Source organism: Mobula hypostoma, chromosome 12 (genome assembly GCF_963921235.1).
Source record: "Mobula hypostoma chromosome 12, sMobHyp1.1, whole genome shotgun sequence".
NCBI lineage: Eukaryota > Metazoa > Chordata > Chondrichthyes > Myliobatiformes > Myliobatidae > Mobula > Mobula hypostoma.
Window position 1 is genome coordinate 42,131,833 of NC_086108.1, and position 24,139 is coordinate 42,155,971.

Below are 24,139 nucleotides of genomic sequence, written 5' to 3' on the forward strand. Positions count from 1 at the left end.
ATTCCAAATGAAAACACATATAGAAAATACTAGCTACAGAGAATGGTAAAATATTGCCATGCACAATCTTCAATAATCACTTCAATGCTAGTTTATAATGCATCTTCATTTCACCATTTTAAACAAAGAATTCACCCTTTTACAAAAAAAAATTTCCAAGATTAAAATCATATCAATAAAACCAAAAAATTAAATGCTATGGGCCACAAAAATGCCTTCAATATTCATTGTCAGTAATATACTATGATTTATACTCACCATGTTAGAACAGATTCCCGATAAGGGATAAAAACTTTCTTCTTAGACTGAAAGTGTTCCGAAAGTGCTGAAATAACCTTTCCCAGTGTGAAGAGAGACTTATTTATGCTCACACCCTCCTGTAATAAAGATGAGATTTTTGTTTTTTTCACACTGAAGGGCTAAATGGTCTAAGTGTCAGATGCAAAGCATCAGAAAATTGCACTTTTCCCTCTGGCAGGGGTCATCATGCCAGAGACCTATAGCAAAAAAAAATAGGCCCCTCACCACAACTGATCCAAGCCAAACAAATGGCCATCCAAGCAGATCTTACTCACCCATGTTTGATCTCCTACACCTTTGTTATTCATGTACCTATTGTACCTGCCTCAACTTGGGAAGGTGGGAGAAAGAGAATATATGTATGAATAAGTGGATCAGATCTAGCGAAATTAAAGAAATAGGAGAACATTTCACAAGAAAGACAAATTCAATACTTTGTGGCAATACAGCTGATCCAGGTGAGAGACCACAGGGGAATTGCATCACCAGTGCTATGACAGTACAGATAGCTATTGGAAAGACCACAACATACTTGTTCAGTTATCTCCATCAGCATGGACTCAAACAACCAAGGTAATAGCAAGATTGCCACAAGAAAATCAGCACTGAAATGTCTCAAGGACCCCCATCAGCATAGCTCTTTCAAAACAGCAACTCACAGATAGCCTGATGACTCATAAACAAGAAGTGGCAAAGTATCCAAAGGGCCTGGATTGCTGAGTCCACCATAATTAGATCTGTGTACGGATTCTTGACCTTTCCATTAGTAAACATTAGAACTAGTTTTACAAGATTTACCATGAGAAGTAGGAATCAATTAACCAAAAATCCAAGGTTCCAAGATTACAAGCTCTATCATGTTGTTTCTGAAAAGAAACACTTCTATTGGTACCTGAAGACTGACATCCAACAGGAAAACAATCAAAAAGAAACAGATGAGGCAGGAGGATCAGCAAATCAAAAAGCTTCCACAACAAGCACTAAAAAGGATCCAAGGATCCTACCAACTGAGAACCAAAAACAAAGATGAGTATATAAAGAACAAACAGCCCCTCAACATTCACTGGAAGGAATATGCAGAAAAACAGCATCAACTCTGACTCTGCCTCTGACATGAACACACTGTCACTATTCCACAGCAAATCATCTTATTCACCCTGACCAACAACTTGAAAAGTCCACATACTGTACAAACAAAAATAATCAATAAGAACTTTGGAGCTGAAGATCTAAAATTTGGAAAAGAACTTCAGTCACAGATGTACAACTTTGTTTCCTCCATCTGAAAAAGGTACAAATCATGGTAATTCAGAACCAGCAATTACTGCCAGCATTTGAGAAAGGAGACAATTTGACTGAAGCAAAAACATGCATGCCACAGAGAGAGTTATTACTGGGGTCTTTTTCAACTTCCTTTCTCGGCAGGAAAATAGCTACCTCTCTTTGGTAATGTGGACTCTGCCCATCAAATGGCCGAGCAGATATGAACTCAAAGAGGAATACAAGGAGCTGCATCAACTACCAGACATGGCTTTTTTGACCTCACAAAAGCTTTAGACGACACTAATCAAGAAAGAATTTGCAGCACCTTTATCAAGTTTACCTCCCTACAAAATTGTTCGGTACTTTTCTCCATCTCGTTAATCATAATTTTGTCTCTGAAGCCAAGTTAATCTAAACGACATGAGAAAGAGCTTAATATATATCTTTTCATGTCCGGAATAAGACCACCGCATTTCTGTCAGTGGTGCAGTACAAAGACAATGGCTGTATATCCACATGTTCAGATGTGAAGCTTCAAATCATCACCGACTCATTCTCTGGAATACACAAAAAAATGGCCTTGCAGTCAGCACGTGCAAAAGAAAGGTCCACTCTGTTTCACTCCACAACAACATCCTGTGACCAGCAAGATCCACAATGAGTAACAGTACACTGTGGACACTTCCAACAGTCACCTCAAAATAAAAGCTTCATATTCAATTCATCAACACAGCCTTTGGTTTTTGGAGAAAAAGTGTTTGTAGATTGAGACTTCAAACCTGGAATGGTTCATGATCTCTGCTTTCCTGTAAATTTCTGAGATAGAGACTATCCACAGCAAGCATCCGAAAGCATTGTCAAGATACCACCAACGTTGTCTCTAAAAGTCCTACAAATACACCGACAAAAGTGAACCAATCTTGGCATTCTTTCACAGAATAACACTCTCCCTAGATTTCAAAGCACCCATTCAAATCATTGAGAAAAATGATTTGGATCAAATCAATCCATGTTCTCCCATCAAAACTGTTTCCAGCAAAGACAAAAATTAATTGAGTTATAGGTAACACAGGCATTTTTACCTAGCCGTCATTGCCTTCTAGAAAGTGAACTTTTAAGAACCGTTGGAACTCATGTAACACAAATGCTTTCAGAAAAGTGTCATTCTCAGAAGTCACTGAAGTGACACTGAAGGATAGCCAATACAATTCTCAATTAGGACAACAAGAGGCCAAGTGGCAATTCTTGGTTAGGAGGGGGCAGATATTTTGGGAAAAATACAACTTAAAAGGAATGCTCCAAATAGAATAAAAACTAGCAAATGTTACAGACAGGCAACAATCAAACAAAATAGACATGTTGCCATGTGTTTATACCCACAGATTTCAATCCAAGTCACATTGCAAACAGAGAGTATTGAAAGGCATGAGTAATCTTCAAAAGGCAATTTGAACAGTGCAATGTTCAAAAACTGAATGGTGATGAACAAATAATGTTAAATGAAAGAGGCTTAAGACAAATAGCAGAGGAATATGTTATTTTAGGTATAAGGCTGTGGAATACTAAAGAAAAAACATTGGTATTATATTGCACTTTTCAAGACTTCAGGTTATCCAAAAATGATCTCTGGATTCTTTGCAATAAAAAGTGCGGACACCATTCTATCATAAGAAATATGTGTATGACTTGCCTGCCAATCAGATTCCACAATAGCATAATGGCAAGAAAAGATTTTAGAAATAATGGTCAACAACAATAATATGCAACTTTTATTTAAATCATGTCATACAATGTTTCATGTCCCAAGTGAGTAGAAAGGGTCATGGTTTAATACCTCAACAAAATATACTCACTCCATTAAGCATTCTCTCAGCACTGTTTCAAAATGCCAGCCTAGACATTTGTACCGTATATTCCGATGTATAAGCCAACCCAGAGTATAAACCGACCCCCCATTTTCAAGATTAAAGGAGTGAGTTTTTCATGTTACCTTTGTATAAGCCGACCCCCTTCTGTAGAGATTTTTGATTTAGCCAGAAAAGATCACAAGATCTCACATGTCAGTACTCAGCTTTGCTGAATCCGGAACCTGGATATTTTGTGAACCAATACCTGCTAAGAAAACAGGCCTACACATTGTAGAGCATTATAAGCGAATTCTTAATAAATAAATCAGGGAGAGAAATTTTGGATTAGGTCTCCAATGGTAAAGAATCCTCTGGAACGTAATCCCCATGAAACCATTTAGCGCCCATCGTAATCTCGCTAAAACATAACACAGGGTGGTGGGATCAGTACGTGTACTCAGTATTGAATTTGCGACCACCATGTACAAAAGATTAAAACAAATGCGATATGATGGCTGGAAGATGGCAGATGGAGTTTAATGCTGAAAAATGTGAGGTGCTACATTTTGGTAGGACTAATCAAAATAGGACATACATGGTAAATGGTAGGGCATTGAAGAATGCTGTAGAACAGAGGAATCTAGGAATAATGGTGCATAGTTCCCTGAAGGTGGAATCTCATGTGGATAGGGTGGTGAAGAAAGCTTTTGGTATGTTGGCCTTTATTAATCACAGCAATGAGTATAGGAGTTGGGATGTAATGTTGAAATTGTATAAGGCATTAGTACAGCCAAATTTGGAGTATTGTGTACAGTTCTGGTCACCGAATTATAGGAAAGGTGTCAATAAAATTGAGAGAGTACAGAGGAGGTTTACTAAAATGTTGCCTAGGTTTCATCTCCTAAGTTACAGAGAAAGGTTGAACAAGTTAGGTCTTTATTCTTTGGAGCGTAGAAGGTTGAGGGGGGACTTGATAGAGGTGTTTAAAATTATGAGGGAGATTGATAGAGTTGACATAGATAGGCTTTTTCCATTGAGAGTGGGGAAAATTCAAACAAGAGGACATGACTTCAGAGTTAAAGGACAAAAGTGTAGGGGTAACATGAGGGGGATCTTCTTTACTCAGAGTGGTAGCTGTGTGGAATGAGCTTCCAGCAGAAGTGGTTGAGGCAGGTACGATGTTGTCGATTAAAGTTAAATTGGATAGCTATATGGACAGGAAAGGAATGGAGGGTTATGGGCTGAGTGCAGGTCGGTGGGACTAGGTGAGAGTAAGAGCTCGGCACGGACTAGAAGGGCCGAGATGGCCTGTTTCCATGCTGTAATTGTTATATGGTTATATGATGCTGGCTTCAGGCTGAAGGTTGTTGATTTTGCTAAAGGAACGAATAATTCTGCAGCTGCTAAGAAGTTCAGTGTAAACGAGAAACAAGTGAGAGAGTGGAGAAAGGCAGAGGACATGCTGAGGGAAATGCCAAAGACGAAATGTGCAAACCGCGAGAAAACAAGAAAGTTTTAGAGTGGGTGAATCACGAGCAATCCTCTGGATACATTATTACCAGAGAAATGATTCGAGTTCAAGCGTTGAAATGGGATGAAAAACACCGTGAGGTCAGCGAAAATTTCAAAGCTACGCGAAGTTGGTGCACCCAATTTATGAATAGACGTGATCTTGTGTTGAGGCAAAAAACAAAGATTGCTCAGAAAACTCCCGCAGGGTGTTGTTGTTTACCTACAAAAAGTTGCTAGATGGACGAAGCGGGTTGCTTGAAGTGGGTTAAAGAGGTGTGGCGTCAACGTCCAGAAGGTTTCGGGAAGGAAAAGTCGCTACTTGTCTGGGACATGTTCAAAGTGCACTTGTCAGGTAAGACTGATAGAGTGAGTTTTTTGGGTAGATGATTTGTTAACACTTAAATGACTTTGGACACCAGACTTCTATTTTAACTGTTTGACAATGCGCTTCCTAAAAAGGTGTGAATAGCAGATGCTTGCCATAGTTTGACCTGATGCTGTAGTTTCGAAGAAGGTATTATCTATACATTATAAATATCAATTGTCTCCTATGTTAGCACGGGAAATGCCAAATAAACGCATCGTAGACTTAACTTACATTCCTAAAGGCTGTGGATACCAACCCAAACATGCTGGCGTCAGAAGGAAAGGATGGTGTAATATTTTGTATGTAGCTTCAATAGGAAGCATTGTCTATAACTTTTTAGGTAGCGATTGCCTTTGTGTTTAGCATATAAATATCAAGCCCACATTGAGCTAACAGACCTTTCTGCGGAAAGCGTCTCCGTCCATAAGATGCCTGCTGTACCTTGTTGTGTTGAATAAAGAAGCTGCTTTGTATCTACCAGTGACTCTGTCTCTCCGGTGATTACATCCACGCTACAACAGAGACAAAAGCAGCATTGAAAGCTGAAAATACGGACATTGCAGTCATCCCCAGTGGTTTGATGTCCATGATCCAGCCACTAGATGTGAGTTTAAACAAACCATTCAAAGAATTTGTGCATCAACAATGGAACGAATTTGACTCAAAAACAGCCAATAAATACAACCTGTCTTCCGTGTATTCGTTTTTCCAAAGTTGGCACCCTCTGTATAAGCCGACTCCCTAATTTTAGGACCAAAATTTAGGGCCAAATTCTCGGCTTATACACCGGAATTTACGGTATTCCTGACTCAGGAAAGGGAATAGCACCAGCAACTTCAGATTCCAAGGCAAGGTGGCCATCATAAAACCTGGGCTGACACCCTAGACAAAATTAGTGACTAAAGCAAAGGACAGGTTGATTTTGCAGGTTAGATAAGATCATCTTGAAACAAAGATATTTAAAGGATATTCGATGGAATGGCATTTGGGAAAGTAGCCATGTGATTAACACCTCTTGGGGTGGTTGAGTCAAATTACCAGTGTCAGCAATGTAATTCTAGACACAGCTTTAAGTTCTGACAAACGTTACTCCTGAATAGAAAGAACAGTAGGAGCAGAATTTATAAGAAATGATGGTGGTAACAGGGAATTGTTCAGGCAAGCAACAACCTTACCACAGTTATAGAAAACAGAACAAGAAAATGTTTACCTTAAGCCTATCGCCACTAGTCTGAGATGTAAAACAACGTTCACTTCCTGCAAGATCCACCAAGTTTACTCTGCTTGTTACACAATGCTCGTGTTCCTGCCCATCTACAAATTCAGTCTGCAGGAAGAAAAAAAATAAAACTTGAAAAATACATAAATAGGTAGAATAGTTTTTTTATTACAAACACTCATTTTGAAATTATGTTCACTGGCCTTTCATATTTACACATAGATATCAGATTCTTGCCATTTATTACTCATTGTGATGCATCTGTCCTAGTTGAACTTGCACATCTGAAGAATACCTGTTATCAGCTGTAGATAAAATACATTTCATTTCATTTTGTCAATGTTAATTAATCATTAGGATATGTACAAAGGTTTGAAGCATCTTACAAGAAGTATGCCGGAGTGCTTCAGAATGATACGGCACCTAGGAGCAAGAATGGACAGCGCATATCTAAACAAATAAAAAGAATCATATTCTAATGCTGCAGTTCATGAACACCAAAAAAATAGATAAATTACTCACATTCTGGACAATTTAAAAAATGGAAAATTTGCCCTTCAAGTTATGATTTATTACTAAATGAAGACTTTATAAGTTTTGATCCTCTGTGCTCCTCCATTTATACCTGGATAACATTTAAACCTGTACTGAAACCATTTCTTCCAAATTTGGTTAAGCATTAATATTTGATAACTTTTTTCCAAAATGGAAACCACAAATATTAACACATGAAATAACATACCTGGGGAAATAGTATTCAGATTATATAACACAAAAAGTGCCAATTAGTAGTCAAGATCTATTATAATTCTAGGACCATTAGTTATTGTCTTGTTTATTTTCAGATAATTCAATGGTCACTCTACTACAGCATCAGGCATTCTTTTTGATCAGTAGGATACAGTTATTATCAATCCTGCCCTGGCCTTGGCCCTGGCCCACATCCTTAAACTCATGAAGTAGACTAAAACTGGTGAACCCAATTACAAAAATAATGAAAATATAACTTAAATATAATTGGAAAAGTCTTCTTAAAAATGCGGTTATATTGGATAAATCTAAATGAACTGACAATGTACCTTGGTCTGTGTCATGATGAGTGTGAAGACTGAGTGAGACCTGGAACTCTTTTCATTCATGCCTGTGGCTGCAGTGGCCCTTTGTTTGTTCCCCAATTCTAGCCATCCCTAATAAAGAAAGATTTTAAAATATAAGGCACCTTCAATAACTGGTTGTTACAAGTCAGAACAAATTAGGAAAACACAATCTTTCATGCAATACAGATGAGGACCGTTTTCTTTAGACCTGGAATAACAGATACAATACTCACATGAACATCTGCGTAAGAGGTAACAACATTCCTAGGGAAAAAATACTGCATGTTAAATGTTGACATTAGTGTAAAACATGTCCCCTTCAGGAAATTAAATCAAAATGTTGGAATCTCATTTCCAAGCAATGGTAAAACAAGCATGAGTTGGCAAATTTAAATAAGTGAAGGAAAATAAGAATTCCTTTTCCTATGTTATTATGGATAAGCACACCAATTTTACAGTCTAAAGGACACAGTTTAGTTCTTCCTAAGGAAAAAAAATTCCTGATCTACCTGAGTTATTCATGCCTTAGATTTAGAGAATATTAAATGTTTACTCAATTCAATTCTCTCTAAAAGAGGGGCTCCAATGCAATTAGGCATGCATCCAGTTCTAGCCACCACATTATAGAAAGGACATGAGAACCTCAGCTGAATAGAAATATGATTCAATAACATTTTTCTGGGCACTGTTGCATGGGTAAATGGAGAAGCTGGGATTATTATCTTTAAGAAATGTTATGACAGAAGTATTCAAAGTTATGACATAAATCAACTGCAACTATTTTATTAAAAAATCAGAAAGATTTTTTGGAATTTATTTCCCATCCCTTGAGTAATTGATGGGAGCCTCTTTCTTGAAACACTGCATGGTCCTTTTAGATAGAGAGCTTTGAGAATTTACTCCTAGCAATGAAGGATTGGTGAAGATTAGCCCTGATCTTACTGAATGGCAGAGCTGGCACAAGTTGCAAAATGTTCTATTCCTGCTTCTAGTTTTGTATTGTTATCCACTATTTCTGCATGTCTTATGGTGCGAGGCAAATTAGCTGAAGATCTTCTTCTGCAGTGTTGGAGAACTCAAAACCATGTCAGGATGGATCACCCATTTGGAACTTCTGGCTTAATGTGGCAGCAAATGCTTCAGCCTATCTAAGAAACAGGGCTGAATGAAGCTAAAATAAATTCTGAGCAGCAAGTTGGCATAATCTGGGATCCACTGAAAAAGGTGGAAGCAGTCTCAATTGCAGCTTTCAAAACAAAACAGAATCTGATCTATTGCAAAGAGAGGAGAAAATGCGGGACTTAATACAAAGGGGAAAGAGCTGGGGAATATAACCAACTGGATTACTAGTGCAGTCGCAGCATGAGCTCAATGGCTTCTGTCTGTGTGCTGCAATAATTCTTTAACTCTACAAATGAATTACTTCATTAGAAAGACAGATCTAGCCTTTTTCCTCATCTGTATTCCACTTATTCTTTGGAGACAATTGGTGTTAAGCAAACGTTTGTCCAAAATCTGAAAAGCATTTGTGGCCACAAGATTCAACTCAAAAGCTTGCGAGCACATGGAGGGAGAGAAAAATCCTTTAACCAAGAAACCTGGACTAGATCTTGCACAACCCAGATTTTGACAAGTGCTTGAGCCCAGGATATGGTCTTCTATTAGAGCCCAAATCCAATCACATCAGCGCAACACACAGGGCATCATTTAACTTCTCTCTACATGTGAGCCACTGCCTTAACAAAAGATAAACAACATTGACAGCATAATGCCAGGCATCTGCATGTCAAATGTACTACTTAAATTGAATGCTTGCAGTTATGCAATTATACACTCACCAAAAATTTTTAAAATAATAAGTTAAATACACAATTATTAATTATTGAAATTGTTGAAATTATTAATTAAAGCAAATTAAAATCCTCTTTCCCTGAATGATTTCTATGGGTTTGTCACACTTGTATTAGGTTAACATGGGTTGGTTCAACAGACAGAATTCTGAGCTAGAGTTCTTGGAAATATGTAGAAGTCTACAGAGTCCAGTTGGGCAGGAGAGAAATGCTGTGGTTGGTACTTTGCTGAGCGAAACACTGCAGTGCACCCTAGGCTTGGCAAATGTTAAATTAAGGTATATTTGCAAGCAGATCCATCACAGTCCATTAACTTTTAAACTATGAGCAACAATGGGATATACTGTTGGCAGTGGTAAACAGTTAAATGCTTTACACAATAAAAGACTCAATAATGAAAGAATGGAAAGGATGAAGGAAATATCTTTGATGAGCAATACCAGTGCACAATACAAAATCGATGTGATAAAAAATCTTTTCAAAGGAAAGGAAAGAGCTGACACCAGTGGTACAGCTAGTGGAGATGCTTCCTCATAACTCCTGTGACCAAGGTCCAATCTTGAGTTTGGATGCTGTCTCTGTGGAGTTTGTGCATTCTCCCTGTTTCACTTCGAAGTTTTCCTCTAATGTCCCCAAGATGTTAAGGCTGGTAGATCAATTGGCCCTAGTGAGTGGTAGAATCTGGAGGGAGTCAATGGAAATGTGGAAAGAATAAAAATCAGGATCAATGTAGGATGAGTGTAAATAGGTGTTTTATAGCTGGCGTAGATTCACTGGACTGAAGGGTCTCTTTAAACAGTCTCTGATTCTAAGATTTCAGGATGATTTTTCACTCTATCCCCTGCTGACAAATTCTTAATTATCATTGCAGATTTTTAAAAGCTTTATTTTCCTAACTTGTTACCATTACCATGCTTGACTAAGTATCTTTGAATGCAATATACAATCCCTTCAGTATCATCAATGGACTTACGAAGAGAGATTGGCCACATAAGGTCCAAAGACTGGATGTTCCCTCACTCGCAGCTGCATAAAACAAAAAGATTTAACAAAATAACAAAAACATATTACAGCACAATCTAAAGCACTAATCTCACTTTTAACTCTTCAAATGAAGTCAAGTTCTACAGGGAAATCAATTAGATCCCATCTTTACTGATGTTAATAGGAAACAATTTTCTAAAATCTCAGCAGATTTATCTAATCCAATGAACCACGCAGACCAGATGGATTCCAAATTTAATCAATAATTTCCATTAAGTGAGCCAATCTCAGGCAGCGTGTTGGCTAAAGAACAGCAGCTAGCTTTGTGATCCATTGGGTTGGCGTGAAGAGATCGATCCAACAGGCATTGTTTCATGCTGTTTCACGAGTTTCACTAGCTGAAATGACCAAAATCAAAACTTTGAGGAATTTTTTAAATGTCTCATCTTGTTTATCAGTGGCTATTTTGGAACAAAAGAAGATATATCCCTCTAACCTATGAAACTATTTAAAGTCATCATGGTTAATACAATGCATTTGTCCCACATCCTTGCAATAACTTCAATTAACAGGAATCAAAACTATTTCAACTGACTACTGTTTGCAAATGGGTTCCAAATTTTTACCTCCATCATTGTGTAAATGCTTCCTAGTTTAATCTCAATCAGCACAATTGTTTTTCTCCATCTTCATTTCCCAATTTATGGAAAGCATAATGGTTAAAAGAGACAATAAAAAGATTGAACATGCAAGACATTCAGTTTACTTCAACAGTAAAACATAGGCTCACCCTTGTTGCTGTTGAGCTAAGGAATAATGTATATTTTTTTAAAAAATCAAAACAGCAAGGGAGCAAAAGCAAACTAAAGCTCATTCTTGATCAAATTATTTTGTATTTAAAAATTAAACTGCTGTAAACAGTTTTTTAAATACAAAATAATTTGATCAGGAATGAGCTTTTGCTAACCGAACTGTTGTCTTCAGACTTACAGATTGCTTTATTTCTGCTTTTCCACTTCCACCAACTAACAAATCATGAATTTTCTCATTGTAGACTTCAAAGTAGCTCATTTCAATGCAGTATGCAACCTTTGAAATAAAAAATATATAGTTAGCAGGATAGCTTTCAATTTCCACCCTCTATAACACAATTCCCAAACTTAATATAATAAAAGGTATTTCCAGAATCTACTTAGACACACAAACAGCTCATGTTAACTGATTTTGCCAGTAAGGCAGGACAGCGGGATTATATAGTGGTTACATCTCTTGGCCAGTAATCAGATGCCTGGACTAATTATTGAGAAAAACCTGTTCAAATCCACTGTATCTGGGGAATTCTATTTTAGTTGGCATCAGTAGTAATGATTATAAAATTAAAATGTAAACCTATTTTAATAGGTGTAGGAAAGATATGTCCCACAGAGGAAGAGGTTCTCAAATGACAGGGGTAGGCAACTGTGGCTGACAGAGGAAGTTAAGGACTGCATAAAGGCCAAGGAAAGAGCATACATAAGGCAGCAAAAGTGAGTGGGAAGTCTTTAAAATCCAACAAAAAGCAACTAAAAAAACAATAAGGGTAAAGAAGAAATATGAGGGCAGACTAGCCAATAATATAAAGCAGGATACCAGAAATTTTTTTTCTGTTATATAAAGTAGTAAGAGGGAAGTGAGAATTGAAATTGGACCACTGGAAAATGATGCTGGTGAGGTAGTAATAGGGGACAAAGAAATGGCCGATGAACTTAATGGGTACTTTGCGTCTGTCTTCACTGTAGAAGACACAAGCAGTGTTCCAAAGGTCCATGAGTGTCAGGGAGCAGGAGTGAGTGTCATTACTATTACAAAGGATAAAGTACTAGGCAAACTCAAAAGTCTTAAGGTGGATAAGTCACCTTGGACAGCAGGACTACATCCCAGAGTCCTGAGAGAGGTTGCTGAAGAGATAACGGATGCATTGGTCATGATCTTTCAAGAATCACTTGATTCTGGCTTAGTCCCAGAAGACTGGAGGATTGCAAATGTCAGTCCACTCTTTAAGAAGGGAGGAAGGCAAAAGAAAGGAGATTATAGATCAGTTAGCCTAACCTCAGTGAGTGGGTGTCTATTATTTAGGATAAGGCTTCGAGGTACTCGCGGATTTTGCGGACGATATAAAGATAGGTGGAGGGGTAGGCGGTGCTGAGGAAACAATGAGATTGCAATGGAACTTAGACAAATTGGAAGAATGGGCAATAAAAAATGGCAGATGGAATACAGTGTTGGGAAACGTATGGTAATGCATTTTAGTAAAAGGAACAATAGTGCAGACTATTATCTAAATGAGGAGAGGGTTTAATCATCAGAGGTGTAGAGGGACTTGGGATTCCTCGTGCAAAATTCCAGAAGGTTAATTTACAAGTTGAGTCTGTGATAAAGAAGGCAAGTGCAATGTTGGCATTTATTTCAAGGGGAATAGAATATAAAAGCAAGGAGATAGTACTGAGCCTTCATAAGACACTAGTCAGGTAGTACTTGGAGTATTGTCAACAGTTTTGGGCCCTATATCTCAGAAAGGATGTGCTCACAAGGATGATTCCAGGAATAAAGGGGTTAACATATGAGGAGAATTTGGCAGCTTTGGGTTGTACTCACTGGAATTTAGAAGAATGTGGGGATGGGGGTGGAGATCTCATTGAAACCTATCGAATGTTGAAAGGACTAGATAGGGTGGACGTGGAGAGGATGTTTCCTTTGATCAGGATACAGCCTCAAAATTGATGGGCGATGCTTTAGAACAGAGGTAAGTAGGATTTTTTTTAGCCAGAGGGCAGTAAATCTGTGGAATGCTCTGCTACAGACCACGAAGGAGGCCAAGTCCATGCATATATTTAAGGAAGAAATTGATAATTTCCTGATCAGTCAAGGTTTCAAAGGATATGTCGAGAAGGCAGGTGTTTGCGATTGAGTGGGATCCGGGATCAGCCATGGTGGAATGGCAGAGCAGGCTCAATTGGCTGAATGGCCTAATTCTGCTATGTCTTATGGTCTGTTCTAAATAGGTCATATGAATGCGAAAAATGAAATTAATATGAAATAAAAACATACTTCATTCACTTACATCCCTTGCAGACAGAAGTGTACAACTTCTAACTACAACCACACACCACAGCAATGTGCCGACTTTATAGGACCATATGAAATGGGCTCCAAATTCATTTAAGCATAATTGGAAACTACAATATCCTTCTTGACGTTAATGATTTTTTTAAAGTTCATATTTGTTAACTACTTCACAAGAGACATTACATGATTAATCAGATAAACAAACTAGTCAAATTAACAAATAAGAATATTCTTTTCTGCAAGAAAATTTTAATTTTAATCTCCATTACCTGGTAAAATTAGACAGTTGGTGATGTAAAATCAACTGGGAAAATTGCTTGCTGTTTACCTCAGGGAAAAAAAAACAATAACAAGGACAACCCCCTGACATCAGGGTTTCTTTCTTAAAAATGCAGACAAACAGCAACTGTTCACAAAAACAACTCATTATTTCTCTGAAGAGAAATTAGAGTTGGCAATAAACACTGGGCTTTCTACCCAAAATGTTAACTTTATTCTCACCAAGCATTTTCAACTTTTTACTATTTCTCATTTACTTTAACCACCACTATGATCAAACAACAAATGCAGAAAGGGCTCAGTTGATATTTAAACAGGTTTAAATTTTAATCAACTGCCAGATCAGGGTAAATTCTTACAATTTTCTCACCAGCTGGACTGCAGGGAAAGAAGGAGATAGACACAGAGGGGCTCCTTTTAAGCAAGCACTTTTCTTGATGGATCAAGAGGAGCTGAGTCACAAAAATAACTTAACTTCTCCCTCTCCCCTCTTTATTGATCATGTTTATCCTAAAATCCTATCTTTTGTGAATTAGTAAAGCCTCAGAACTTGTCCGTTATGTCTTAATGACGGCCATTCAGTTCCTTGTATACCTCCACAACGGGTACAACTACAATAATGACTAGCCTGGGCAGTCCTTTGAATGAATTATAGCATGAAAACGCACAGATGACTCCAACCCCATTTTCCTGCATTATCCCAGTATTCTTTGATTCCCCTCGTCCATTTCTTCCTCCCTATTGATCTCCCTCCTGACACTTACCCTTGCAAGCGAAACAAGTGCTACATCTACCTCTATACCTCCTCCCTCACTAGCACTCAGGGCTCCAAAAAGTCCTTCCAGGTGAGGCTACATTTCACCCATGAGTCTGTTGGGGTCATCTACTGTATCTGGTGCTCCCAGTGTGGCCTCCTGTATATTGGTGAGACCCAACGCAGATTGAGAGATCGCTTCACCACAAACCTACGCCAGAAAAAGCGAGATCTCCTAACAGCCACCCATTTTAATTCTACTTTCCATTCCCATTCTAACATGCCAGTCTATGGCCTCCTCTACTGCCGCGATGAGGCCACACGTCAGTTGGAGGAGCAACGCCTCCAACCCAGTAGCACAAATATTGATTTCTGGAACTTCCGGTGATGCCCCACACCTCACCATTCCTCATTTCCATTTCCCTCTCTCACCTTATCTTACCTGCCCATCACTTCCCTCTGGTGCTCCTACCCCCTTTTTATTCTTCCATGGCCTTTTGCCCTCTTTATCAGATTCCCCTTCTCCAGCCTTTTATCTCTTTCACCAATCAACTTCCCAGCTCCTTACTTCACCCATCTCCCTCTCCCAGTTGCACCTTTCACCTACTACCTAGCATTTCTTCCTCCCTTTCTCTCATCTCCTTACTCTGACTTCTCATCTTGTTTTCTCCAGCCCTGATGTAGGGTCTCGGCCCAAAACGTCAGCTGTTTACTCTTTTCCATAGATGCAGCTTGGCCTGCTGAGTTCTTCCAGCATCTTGTGTGTGTTTCTTTGATTGCCCTGCTATCTTTTGCGATAGACAATGCCAAAACCCAACAGGAGGTTTCTTGCCAGACCAAAATGATCAACTTTTGGTTCTGAGATTAGATGCACGTTTGAAATTCCAAAGCATCGAAATAACCCTCAAAATCTAGCTGTTAAGATGCTTAAGAAATTTTTATCTCCTGCATGAGGAGATCCGCTTTCCTTGTTTTGAACATATGGGAAATAGGCCTTGTCTTCTAAATTTGCTCCAAAAGACAGTCATCTTTCCCAAGAATCATGCTAATATGCATGTGAATGAGATGACAATATAGTCAATATCGTGAGTCTGTAACCCTTCATCAGAATATGAAAAGGGATAGATAATCTTCAAGAGTGTAGAAAGTGGATGAGAGCTGTGTAGAACAAAGGGAATATCTATTATAGGGCAAGTTGAAATGGATTTATTGCAAAGGGACTGAAACTGGAATAAAATCACAATACTGCAATTATTTTGGGCATTGCTGAGAGTATTCCTAGACAACAGGGTACAGTTTGATCTCCAAGGGTCATACAACAATAACAGGCCCTTTGGCACACTATGCCCATACTGACCATTCATCACCCTGTACATGGTTTTAACTTTTCTCTCTCATCCCTTTATTAAATTAAAATAGTATCACATTCTGTATGTCATGATAACGTCTACAAAGTTCATTCTCCTTCATCCACAATAATTAATTACCTTTTTATTCCCCCAGTCCTATATCACAAAGCTATTGCTTGCACATCTACTGAGACATGAAGAAGCTTGTGTCTGCTTTTTACAGCAGAGTGAGACTGGTGTAAGATTGCACCTGGGGTTTCTTTACTTCTCTGTGATTTGGAACCACATTGTCTTGTACAAAACCAGTCAACAGCCTGAGGCTGGGAGTTTACAAGTCTCAACTCCTGTCCCTGGGTTCCTGCTCTGAGGCAAAAATCAAGTCTTAGCTCTGAACAGATTTTCAAAGAAAGTTCCCAGTTGTTTGCAAATCTATAATTAAGGTGGATTATAAATAGTGTAGGTTTTTTTTTGATGGAATACTAACCTGCTGGTTAGGTCGTGTTACCAGGGCAAACAAGTGTTCACAGAATCTTGGTATGACTCCCTTATCAGTGAAGCCCATCATTCTTTGAATTAACAAAATAATGTTTAAAAATCAAAAGTTATTTTAATGAATTAAACTTCCTTTATCAAGGCAGTAAAACGAAGCAATAGCTACATTTATACAAGTAAAAACAAACTGCAACTGAGAAAACAGTGCATATCAGTAAGCTTATTAGTCAAATTAAATAATGTAAATATAAACAATTTAATCATTACAATTCTCATTTATGTAAATTCAGACCTCAGATAAAGAAAGATGTAATTGCTGCTGTGAATGGTGAAGGATATACACATGTAAGATGCCAACAGGATTGAAAGCACTTGTTTAAAAAAAGATTAAATTTAACACAGCAATTGAATTAACTTGGCACAAGTTGTATTAGATGAGAGGGCTATCTAACCAAGAAATTTATGTTGAATTATTCTTAGAAACAAATTTGAAATTTTGAGACACTCCGTTTCCTAACCATAAGCAGAGAATTGTGGACACAATTCAGCACATCAGGAAAACTATCCTCCCTTCCGTGGACTCTACTCTTCTCACTGCCTCAGTAAAATCTGGACACAAAGTAGCACAGCGGTTAGTGCGACGCCATTAAAGCTCAAGGTGTTTCCAAGATCAGAGTTCAATCCCGGCACCATATGTAAGGAGTTTGTACATTCTTCCTGCAATCCATGTGGATTTCCTCCAGGTGCTCTGGCTTCCTCGCAGAGTCTAAAGACGTACCAGTTAGTAGATTAATTGGTCATTGTAAATTGTCCTGTGATTAGGCTACTGTTAAAGAGGTGGGATGCTGCGTGGTGCGGCTCACTGGACCAGAAGGGCCTGTTCCACACTGCATCTCCAAATGAATAAAACAGCCAACATAATCAAATGACCCACTCACCCTGGATATTCTCTCTTCACCCACTCCCATCAGGTAAAACTTACAAAATCCTGAAAGCACATACCACCAAGTTCAAAGGCAGTTTCTGCCATACTATTGAATGGTCCCCACTTTGAAAAGATGGACTCACTTTGCACTTCATCAGCCTGCTGTATACCTTCTCTGTAACTTTAACTCTTTATGTTGCTTTCTGATATTATTTTCCTTTTTCTACCACAATGCACTGATGTGATGAAATGATCTATGCAGGTGACTTGCAAAACAATGTTTTCAAATATGACGAGAATAAACCAACTTATCATGTTTATCAGCAATTGGGATGATAATAATAGATATGCAGATATATACAGCAATAATCCAGCAATTTAAGGCATCATTGCACTTACGTATATGACTTTCCAGAACCAGTCTGCCCATATGCAAAGAGACATGCATTGTAGCCATCAAAAGCTCTCTCTAGCAGAGGGAGTCCTATTTTGTTATACACAGTTTCCTGACTTGAAAATTTGGGGTGCAATTCATCAAATGACCAGAATGAAAAGTCATAAATAAATGAATAAGTGTGATTGGTGTCTGGATGTTTGATAACAGTGTCTTGTCCTTCCATGGAAACTACCAATTGTGCATTTTCAATTTTTTCCCTGAAAAAAATAAAAGAAAGGTGTTAAACAAAAGTATTGAGAGAAGTTCCATATCATAACTAAATAACATTAAGAACAAACAAGCAGCTTTTTTAGTATATGTAACACTGCTGGCTACCAACAGTACAATCTCTTTCTCTATTAATAAGACAATTGCACATTGTCTTTTACTCATGTCGTAAGCTTTTTTAATACATGGCTCAACATAATTTTCAAGTTAGCTACAATACATAATACCCCTATAAGAAACCATTGTAGAACAGTAGCAAGTGAAGCTCCCCAACTTCAAGTAGAGTTGGTATTAAGAACGGAGAAGGAGGAATAAGATGGAGTGAGCCTTTCCAACAGGAGATGGAGTTTGTAAAGGAGGAAATCAGATGAGATTTGATAGATACTTTATTGATCCTGAAGGAAATTACAATGTCATAGTAGCGGATATACAAATATTAGAAAGGAAGAAAGAATTTAAAAATCAGTTACCTTAAAAATAAGATGTACAATATTTACCATGTTCATCATCCTACAGATATAGTGTATATAGAACTCGAAAGAAAAAAATTAGTGTTTTTAAAAAGTTGTACTATGTACAGCATGTAATTATCCAAAAGGAAAATCACAGCATATACGTGAGGATTTTGATATCAAAGTGCATTTCAGATTTCAGAGCCACCAAGAGCACAAAGTTCCATTTTGGATGATCATAACTGAAACAGCAATGCAACTATAATTTACCGTACCTTCAAGAACTCAGTAGGGAGAAACAAAAAAAAACACACTAGGATGTTTATTCCTAATGATGCTCAAGCAATACCTGCTGAAAAAAATAGCTATACTTGCAAGTCCACAGGCCAATAAACTGTACATGTATGTGTTCATAGGATTAAGTCCATGTATTTACACAAAATGTTCCCCCACTGCAGATTACTACACTTGGCACAAAGCTTAATGACAAACTAAAAATAAGTTTAGGGCCTTTGTGACAAGACTTAATTGTTTGCACTGGAGACAAGCTAATTCTGTAAAGTAAATGAATACACAAGTCATTACAGGTGGCCCCCGTTTTCCGAACGTTCACTTTACGACACCTCGCTGTTACGAAAGACTTACATTAGTTACCTGTTTTCACTAACAGAAGGTGTTTTCACTGTTACGGAAAAAGGCAGCGTGCGCCCGAACAGCCAAACTCCTTCCCCGGAACTGCATTCTAACCAGCATTGCTTAAACACGTGCTTTATCTCAATTTATTTTGTGCATCCATTAGCAGAATGAGTTCTAAGGTATCGGAAAACCCTAAAAGAGCTCGTAAGGGTGTTACACTTAGCGTAAAACTAGACATAATTAAGCGTTTCAATCATGGTGAACGAAGTAAGGACATTGTCTGCGCGTTGAACTTGCCTGCGTCCACCATTCACGCTATTTATACGCAGAGAGAAAGAATTTTGAAAGCTGCCGATGTTACTACTAGCTCTGCTCGTAGCAAAGTGGTCTCTCTTAGTCGGCATCCAATAATGGATAAAATTAAAAGTCTATTGCTTGAGTGGATTGATGGGTGTACAAAGCGTGGTGTTCCGTTAAGTTTTCTTATACTTAAGGAGAAATCAGTCAGTCTTTTTAATAAGCAGTAACAGAAAGTACTGGACGATGGTGATGAAAAGTGTTGCGAAAGTGGAATTTAAAGGTAGTCATGGGTGGTTTGATAGGTTTCTGAGGTGAGGGTAGCTTCATAGTTTAAGCAGTGGTCCCCAACCTCCGGGCCACAGACCGATACATTGCCGCGAAGAATGCAGCGGTGCAGCAGTAGTTGGAACGCACCCAGCACATCTTTAAGAGAAGAGCCAGAATAAACATGCTAATTAATTAGGTGCCGCCCAGCACGTAAATGTCGGCCCAGATCAGAGGCGATTGCCGATTGCGTCAGGTGGTTATTCGTATAAGCAAGTGTTTAACTGTGACAAAACTGCAATTTATTGGAGTCTTCCCGATTCCGGTAAATGAAACTACACTGTACATACATCATACATTATTTCTACTTTACATAGGCTGTGTATTTTTATGTGTTATTTGGTATGATTTGGCAGCTTCATAGCTTAAAGGTTACTGGAGAGAGTGTTTCTGCCGAGAGCGCTTCCATGAGATTTTCGCTGCGCTAGACAGTGCTGCAGAAAAGTATTTCTACTTTATATAGGCTGTGTATTTATCATATCATTCCTGCTTTTACTATATGTTACTGTTATTTTAGGTTTTATATGTTATTCGGCATGATTTTGTAGGTTATTTTTTGGGTCTGGGAACACTCAAAAATTTTTCCCATATTAATAAATGGTAATTGCTTATTCACTTTACGACATTCCAGCTTACGAACCTTTTCATAGGAATGCTCTACCTTCAGATAGCGGGGGAAACCTGTACTTGCACTTCATTGTTTTAAAAAGCATACAGTTAAAATTCAGAGTGGGCTTCACACACTAGATACTCAAAGGAAGCTCTGTTTGTTAGACATACAGGTGTCCCCCGCTTTTCGAACGTTCGCTTTACGAAACCTCACTGTTACGAAAGACCTACGTTAGCACCCTATTTTTGCTTTCAGAAGGTGTTTTCACTGTTATGAAAAAAAAAATTCAGCGCGCGATAAAAGGCAGCGCGCCCCAAGCAGCCGCTCTCCCCCGGATTCTCGCTGGCATTGCTTAAACACGAGCCTGTGAGCAGCCGTTTGCAGGATGAGTTCTATGGTATCAGAAAAGCCTGAAAGAGCTCGTAAGGGTGTTACACTTACAGTAAAACTAGACATAATTAAGCGTTTTGATCATGGTGAACGAAGTAAGGACAACGTGTGTTCGGCTTGTGGAAGTTGACGAAGATGATGTTGAAGAGGTTTTGGCATCCCATCACCAAGAACTGACAGATGAAGAGCTGACGCAATTGGAAGAAAAAAGAATAACAATCGAAACCGAATGAGTAATGATAAAGTACAACTTTAATTTTGAAAGGGTACGTTGGTTTAGGAGATATTTGCTGGATGGTTTGAGTCCTTATTAAAGAACTGTGTGATAGAAAAATACGCGAGGCTCAGCAGTCAAGCAAGCCTTCCACATCAGACGACAAACCTCGACCTTCGACATCGAGGCGGACAGTCATAGGAGAAGATGAGCTGCCTGCTCTAATGGAAACAGGCGACGAGATGACACCCCAGTGTCCCACCACCCCAACCCCCAGGCCACGGACAGATACCGATTCGCGGAGAATGCAAAGGTAGCCGGGAGACACACAGCACATCTTTAAGAAAAAAGCCGAAATAAACATGCTAATTTATTAGGTGCCGCCGACACGTAATTGTCGGCCCAGATCAGAGACGACGCAATCGGAAATCGGCACTGATCTGGGCCAACAATTACGGGCGGCACCTAATTAATTAGCATGTTTGTTTCGGCTTTTTTCTTAAAGATGTGCTGTGTACCTCCCGGCTACCGCTGGACCCCTGCGTTCTTCGCAGCAATGTATCGCTCAGCGGCCTGGAGGGTGGGGGGGCCACTGCACCACCCAAACTCCAACGACTCAGTCTAACACACCATCATCCGTGTGCTCGGCGCTGTCCTGATTCCCGTAAGTGATACTACACTGTACATACATTATTCCTACTTTATATTGGCTGTGTATTTTTACGTGTTATTTGGTATGATTCGGCAGCTTCATAGCTTAAAGATTACTGGAGAGCACTTGCGCGTGTTTTTGCCAACAGCGCTTGTGTGAGATTTTCTGCCAACGGCGCTTGCGTGAGAATTTCGCTCCGGAGGACAGTTCAGTAATGATTGTGGAAAAGTATTTCTACTTTACATAGGCTATTTATCATATCATTCCTGCTTTTACTATATGTTACTGTTATTTTAGGTTTTATGTGTTATTTGGCATGATTTGGTAGGTTATTTTTGGGTCTGCGAACGCTCACAAAATATTCCCATATAAATAAATGGTAATTGCTTCTTCGCTTTACGACATTTCGGCTTACGAACTGTTTCATAGGGACGCTCTACCTTCGGATGGCGGGGGAAACCTGTATATAACCAGGTTGGGAGTCGGAATATTGGGTTAGATTCACACCATAAAAATACAGGATTGGGCATTTAGCAATGAACAAAGGAATAATTTTCCTCCAAGCATATGGATGTAAATCTTTTAGAGATTTCCAGATTTGTAGATCCTTAAGCAAACAAAAGAAAATGCAACATATAACCTTCATCCTGCCCTTAAATTCACTTGGTTCATTTCTCTCGATCTCTTCAGCTCCATCACTGGAGACAAACTGTCTACTGATATCTTTTATAAAGCCACCAATTCCCACATCTACCTTGACTAAACCTCTTCCCACCCTGCATCTTGTAAAGATACCATTCCCTTTTCTCTGTTCCTTTGTCTCTGCTGCACCTGTTCCCAGGATGAGGCTTTCCTTTCTAGGACATCAGAGATGTCCTCCTTCTTCAAAGAATGTGGTTTCCTTTCTTTCACAATTAATGCGACCTGTCACCTCCATTTCCAGACATTTGGGCTCACCTCATCTTCCCGCTGCCTTAACAGAGATAGACTTTCTCTTGTCCTCACCAACCACCCCATGAAGCTAGGCATCCAATGTATCATTTCTGCACTTCTTTTGTCTTCAATGGGACTTTACCACCAAACACATCCTTACCTCCCCTCCACTCACCGCCTTCCACAGGAAACATTCCCTCTGTGATTCCCTTGTCCAATCATCCACTACTCTTCCTCCTGGCACTTAATCCCTGCAAGCGGCAGAAGTGCCCATTCACCTCCTCCCTCACCTCCATTCAGGGGCCCAAACAGTCTTTCCAGGTAAGGCAGCACCTCATATGCAAATCTGTTGGGGTCACCTATTGCATCCAATGCTCTTGCTTTGGCTTCTCTACATTGGTGAGAACCAACGTACCTATAGATTGGAAGACCGCTTTGTTGAGTACCTCAGCTCCATCCGCTAAAAGCAAAATTTCCTAGTGGCCAACCATTTCAATTCCTATCCCCATTCCTGTTCTGACATGTCAGTCCATGCGCCTCCTCTTCTGTCACAATGAGGCCCCTCTCGGGTTGGAGGAGCAACACCTCATATTCCATCTATGTGGCCTCCAACCTCATGGCATGAACATCATTTTTTCCAACTTCTGGTAATCTTTTCTCAATCCCGTTTTCCTCTTCTTCATTTCCCCACTCTGGCCTCTTACCTCTTCTCCTCACCTGCCTATCAGCTCCCACTGGTGTCTGTCCTCCTTTCCTTTCTCCCAACTGTCCACCCTCCTCTCCTCTCAGATTTCCTTTCCACTTATCACCTCCCAGCTTTTTACTTCATCCCACCCCCCCCCCACACACACACACACACCCAGTTGGCTTCACCTATCACCTTGTCTTTCCTCCTCTCCTTCCCCCTACCTTCTTATTTTGGCTTCTCTCCTACCCCCCCCCCCACCACCACTTCCTTTCCAGTCTTAACGAAGGGTCTCAGACCAAAATTTAGCTCCATAGATGCTGCCTGACCTGCTGAGTTCCACCAGCATTTTGTGTGTATTATTCTGGAAGTGCCAGACTCCTGAGCTCCAGGGAAATCAAGACAGACAAGACTAGGCTGGAAAATTGAGTTGGCACAGAAGTTAATCCACAATCTTAATAACAGGTGGAACAAGTAAGATAAGCCATATGGTTTACTCCTACCCCAGATTTTGAAAGACATTCATGGATAATTTTAGTGTCAAAGAATTTGATTGAATTAATTTAACCTTCAGATCAGTCATACAGAACTTCCCAGGCTTTTTGATTGCTTCTTAGTTTGAGTTGAAAATATTGCCATTCATACATAACCTCCTCTACTTCATAGTTCAAGTATGTATAAAACTACAGTTTTTCATTCCAACATCTGCAGAATCTCCTGTGCTTTTAGCTTTTGAAAAGGGCTGTGATTTTTTTCCACAAATACGTATTGATTCATTTACCTATTTTTAAAGTATTTAAATGTATAAAAATATTAAATGGATGAGCTAAGAAAGCAAGTTATTGATTTAATAACTGTGAAATTGTTTCTTTTCTTATTCCTGCTCCACCAGAAACAAATTTTGTTCTATTCACATGGGAAAATTTTGAATGCTTC

At 39.0% G+C, this 24,139-nt stretch overlaps 1 protein-coding gene across 5 annotated transcripts in view; it reads right to left on the reverse strand.

Annotated features, from left to right (window-relative positions):
* Positions 1-24,139, reverse strand: part of kif14 (kinesin family member 14) — a 124,862-nt gene that overhangs the window by 84,846 nt on the left and 15,877 nt on the right. For all 5 annotated transcript variants that reach the window (XM_063063901.1, XM_063063902.1, XM_063063899.1 and 2 more), the window contains exons 3-10: positions 17,743-17,997; positions 16,411-16,492; positions 11,430-11,528; positions 10,429-10,481; positions 7,839-7,869; positions 7,588-7,695; positions 6,500-6,616; positions 259-377 (exon numbers count right to left, since the gene is read on the reverse strand). In XM_063063901.1, the coding sequence (XP_062919971.1) occupies positions 259-377; positions 6,500-6,616; positions 7,588-7,695; positions 7,839-7,869; positions 10,429-10,481; positions 11,430-11,528; positions 16,411-16,492; positions 17,743-17,997 (864 nt within the window). The remainder of the gene's footprint in view (positions 1-258; positions 378-6,499; positions 6,617-7,587; positions 7,696-7,838; positions 7,870-10,428; positions 10,482-11,429; positions 11,529-16,410; positions 16,493-17,742; positions 17,998-24,139) is intronic.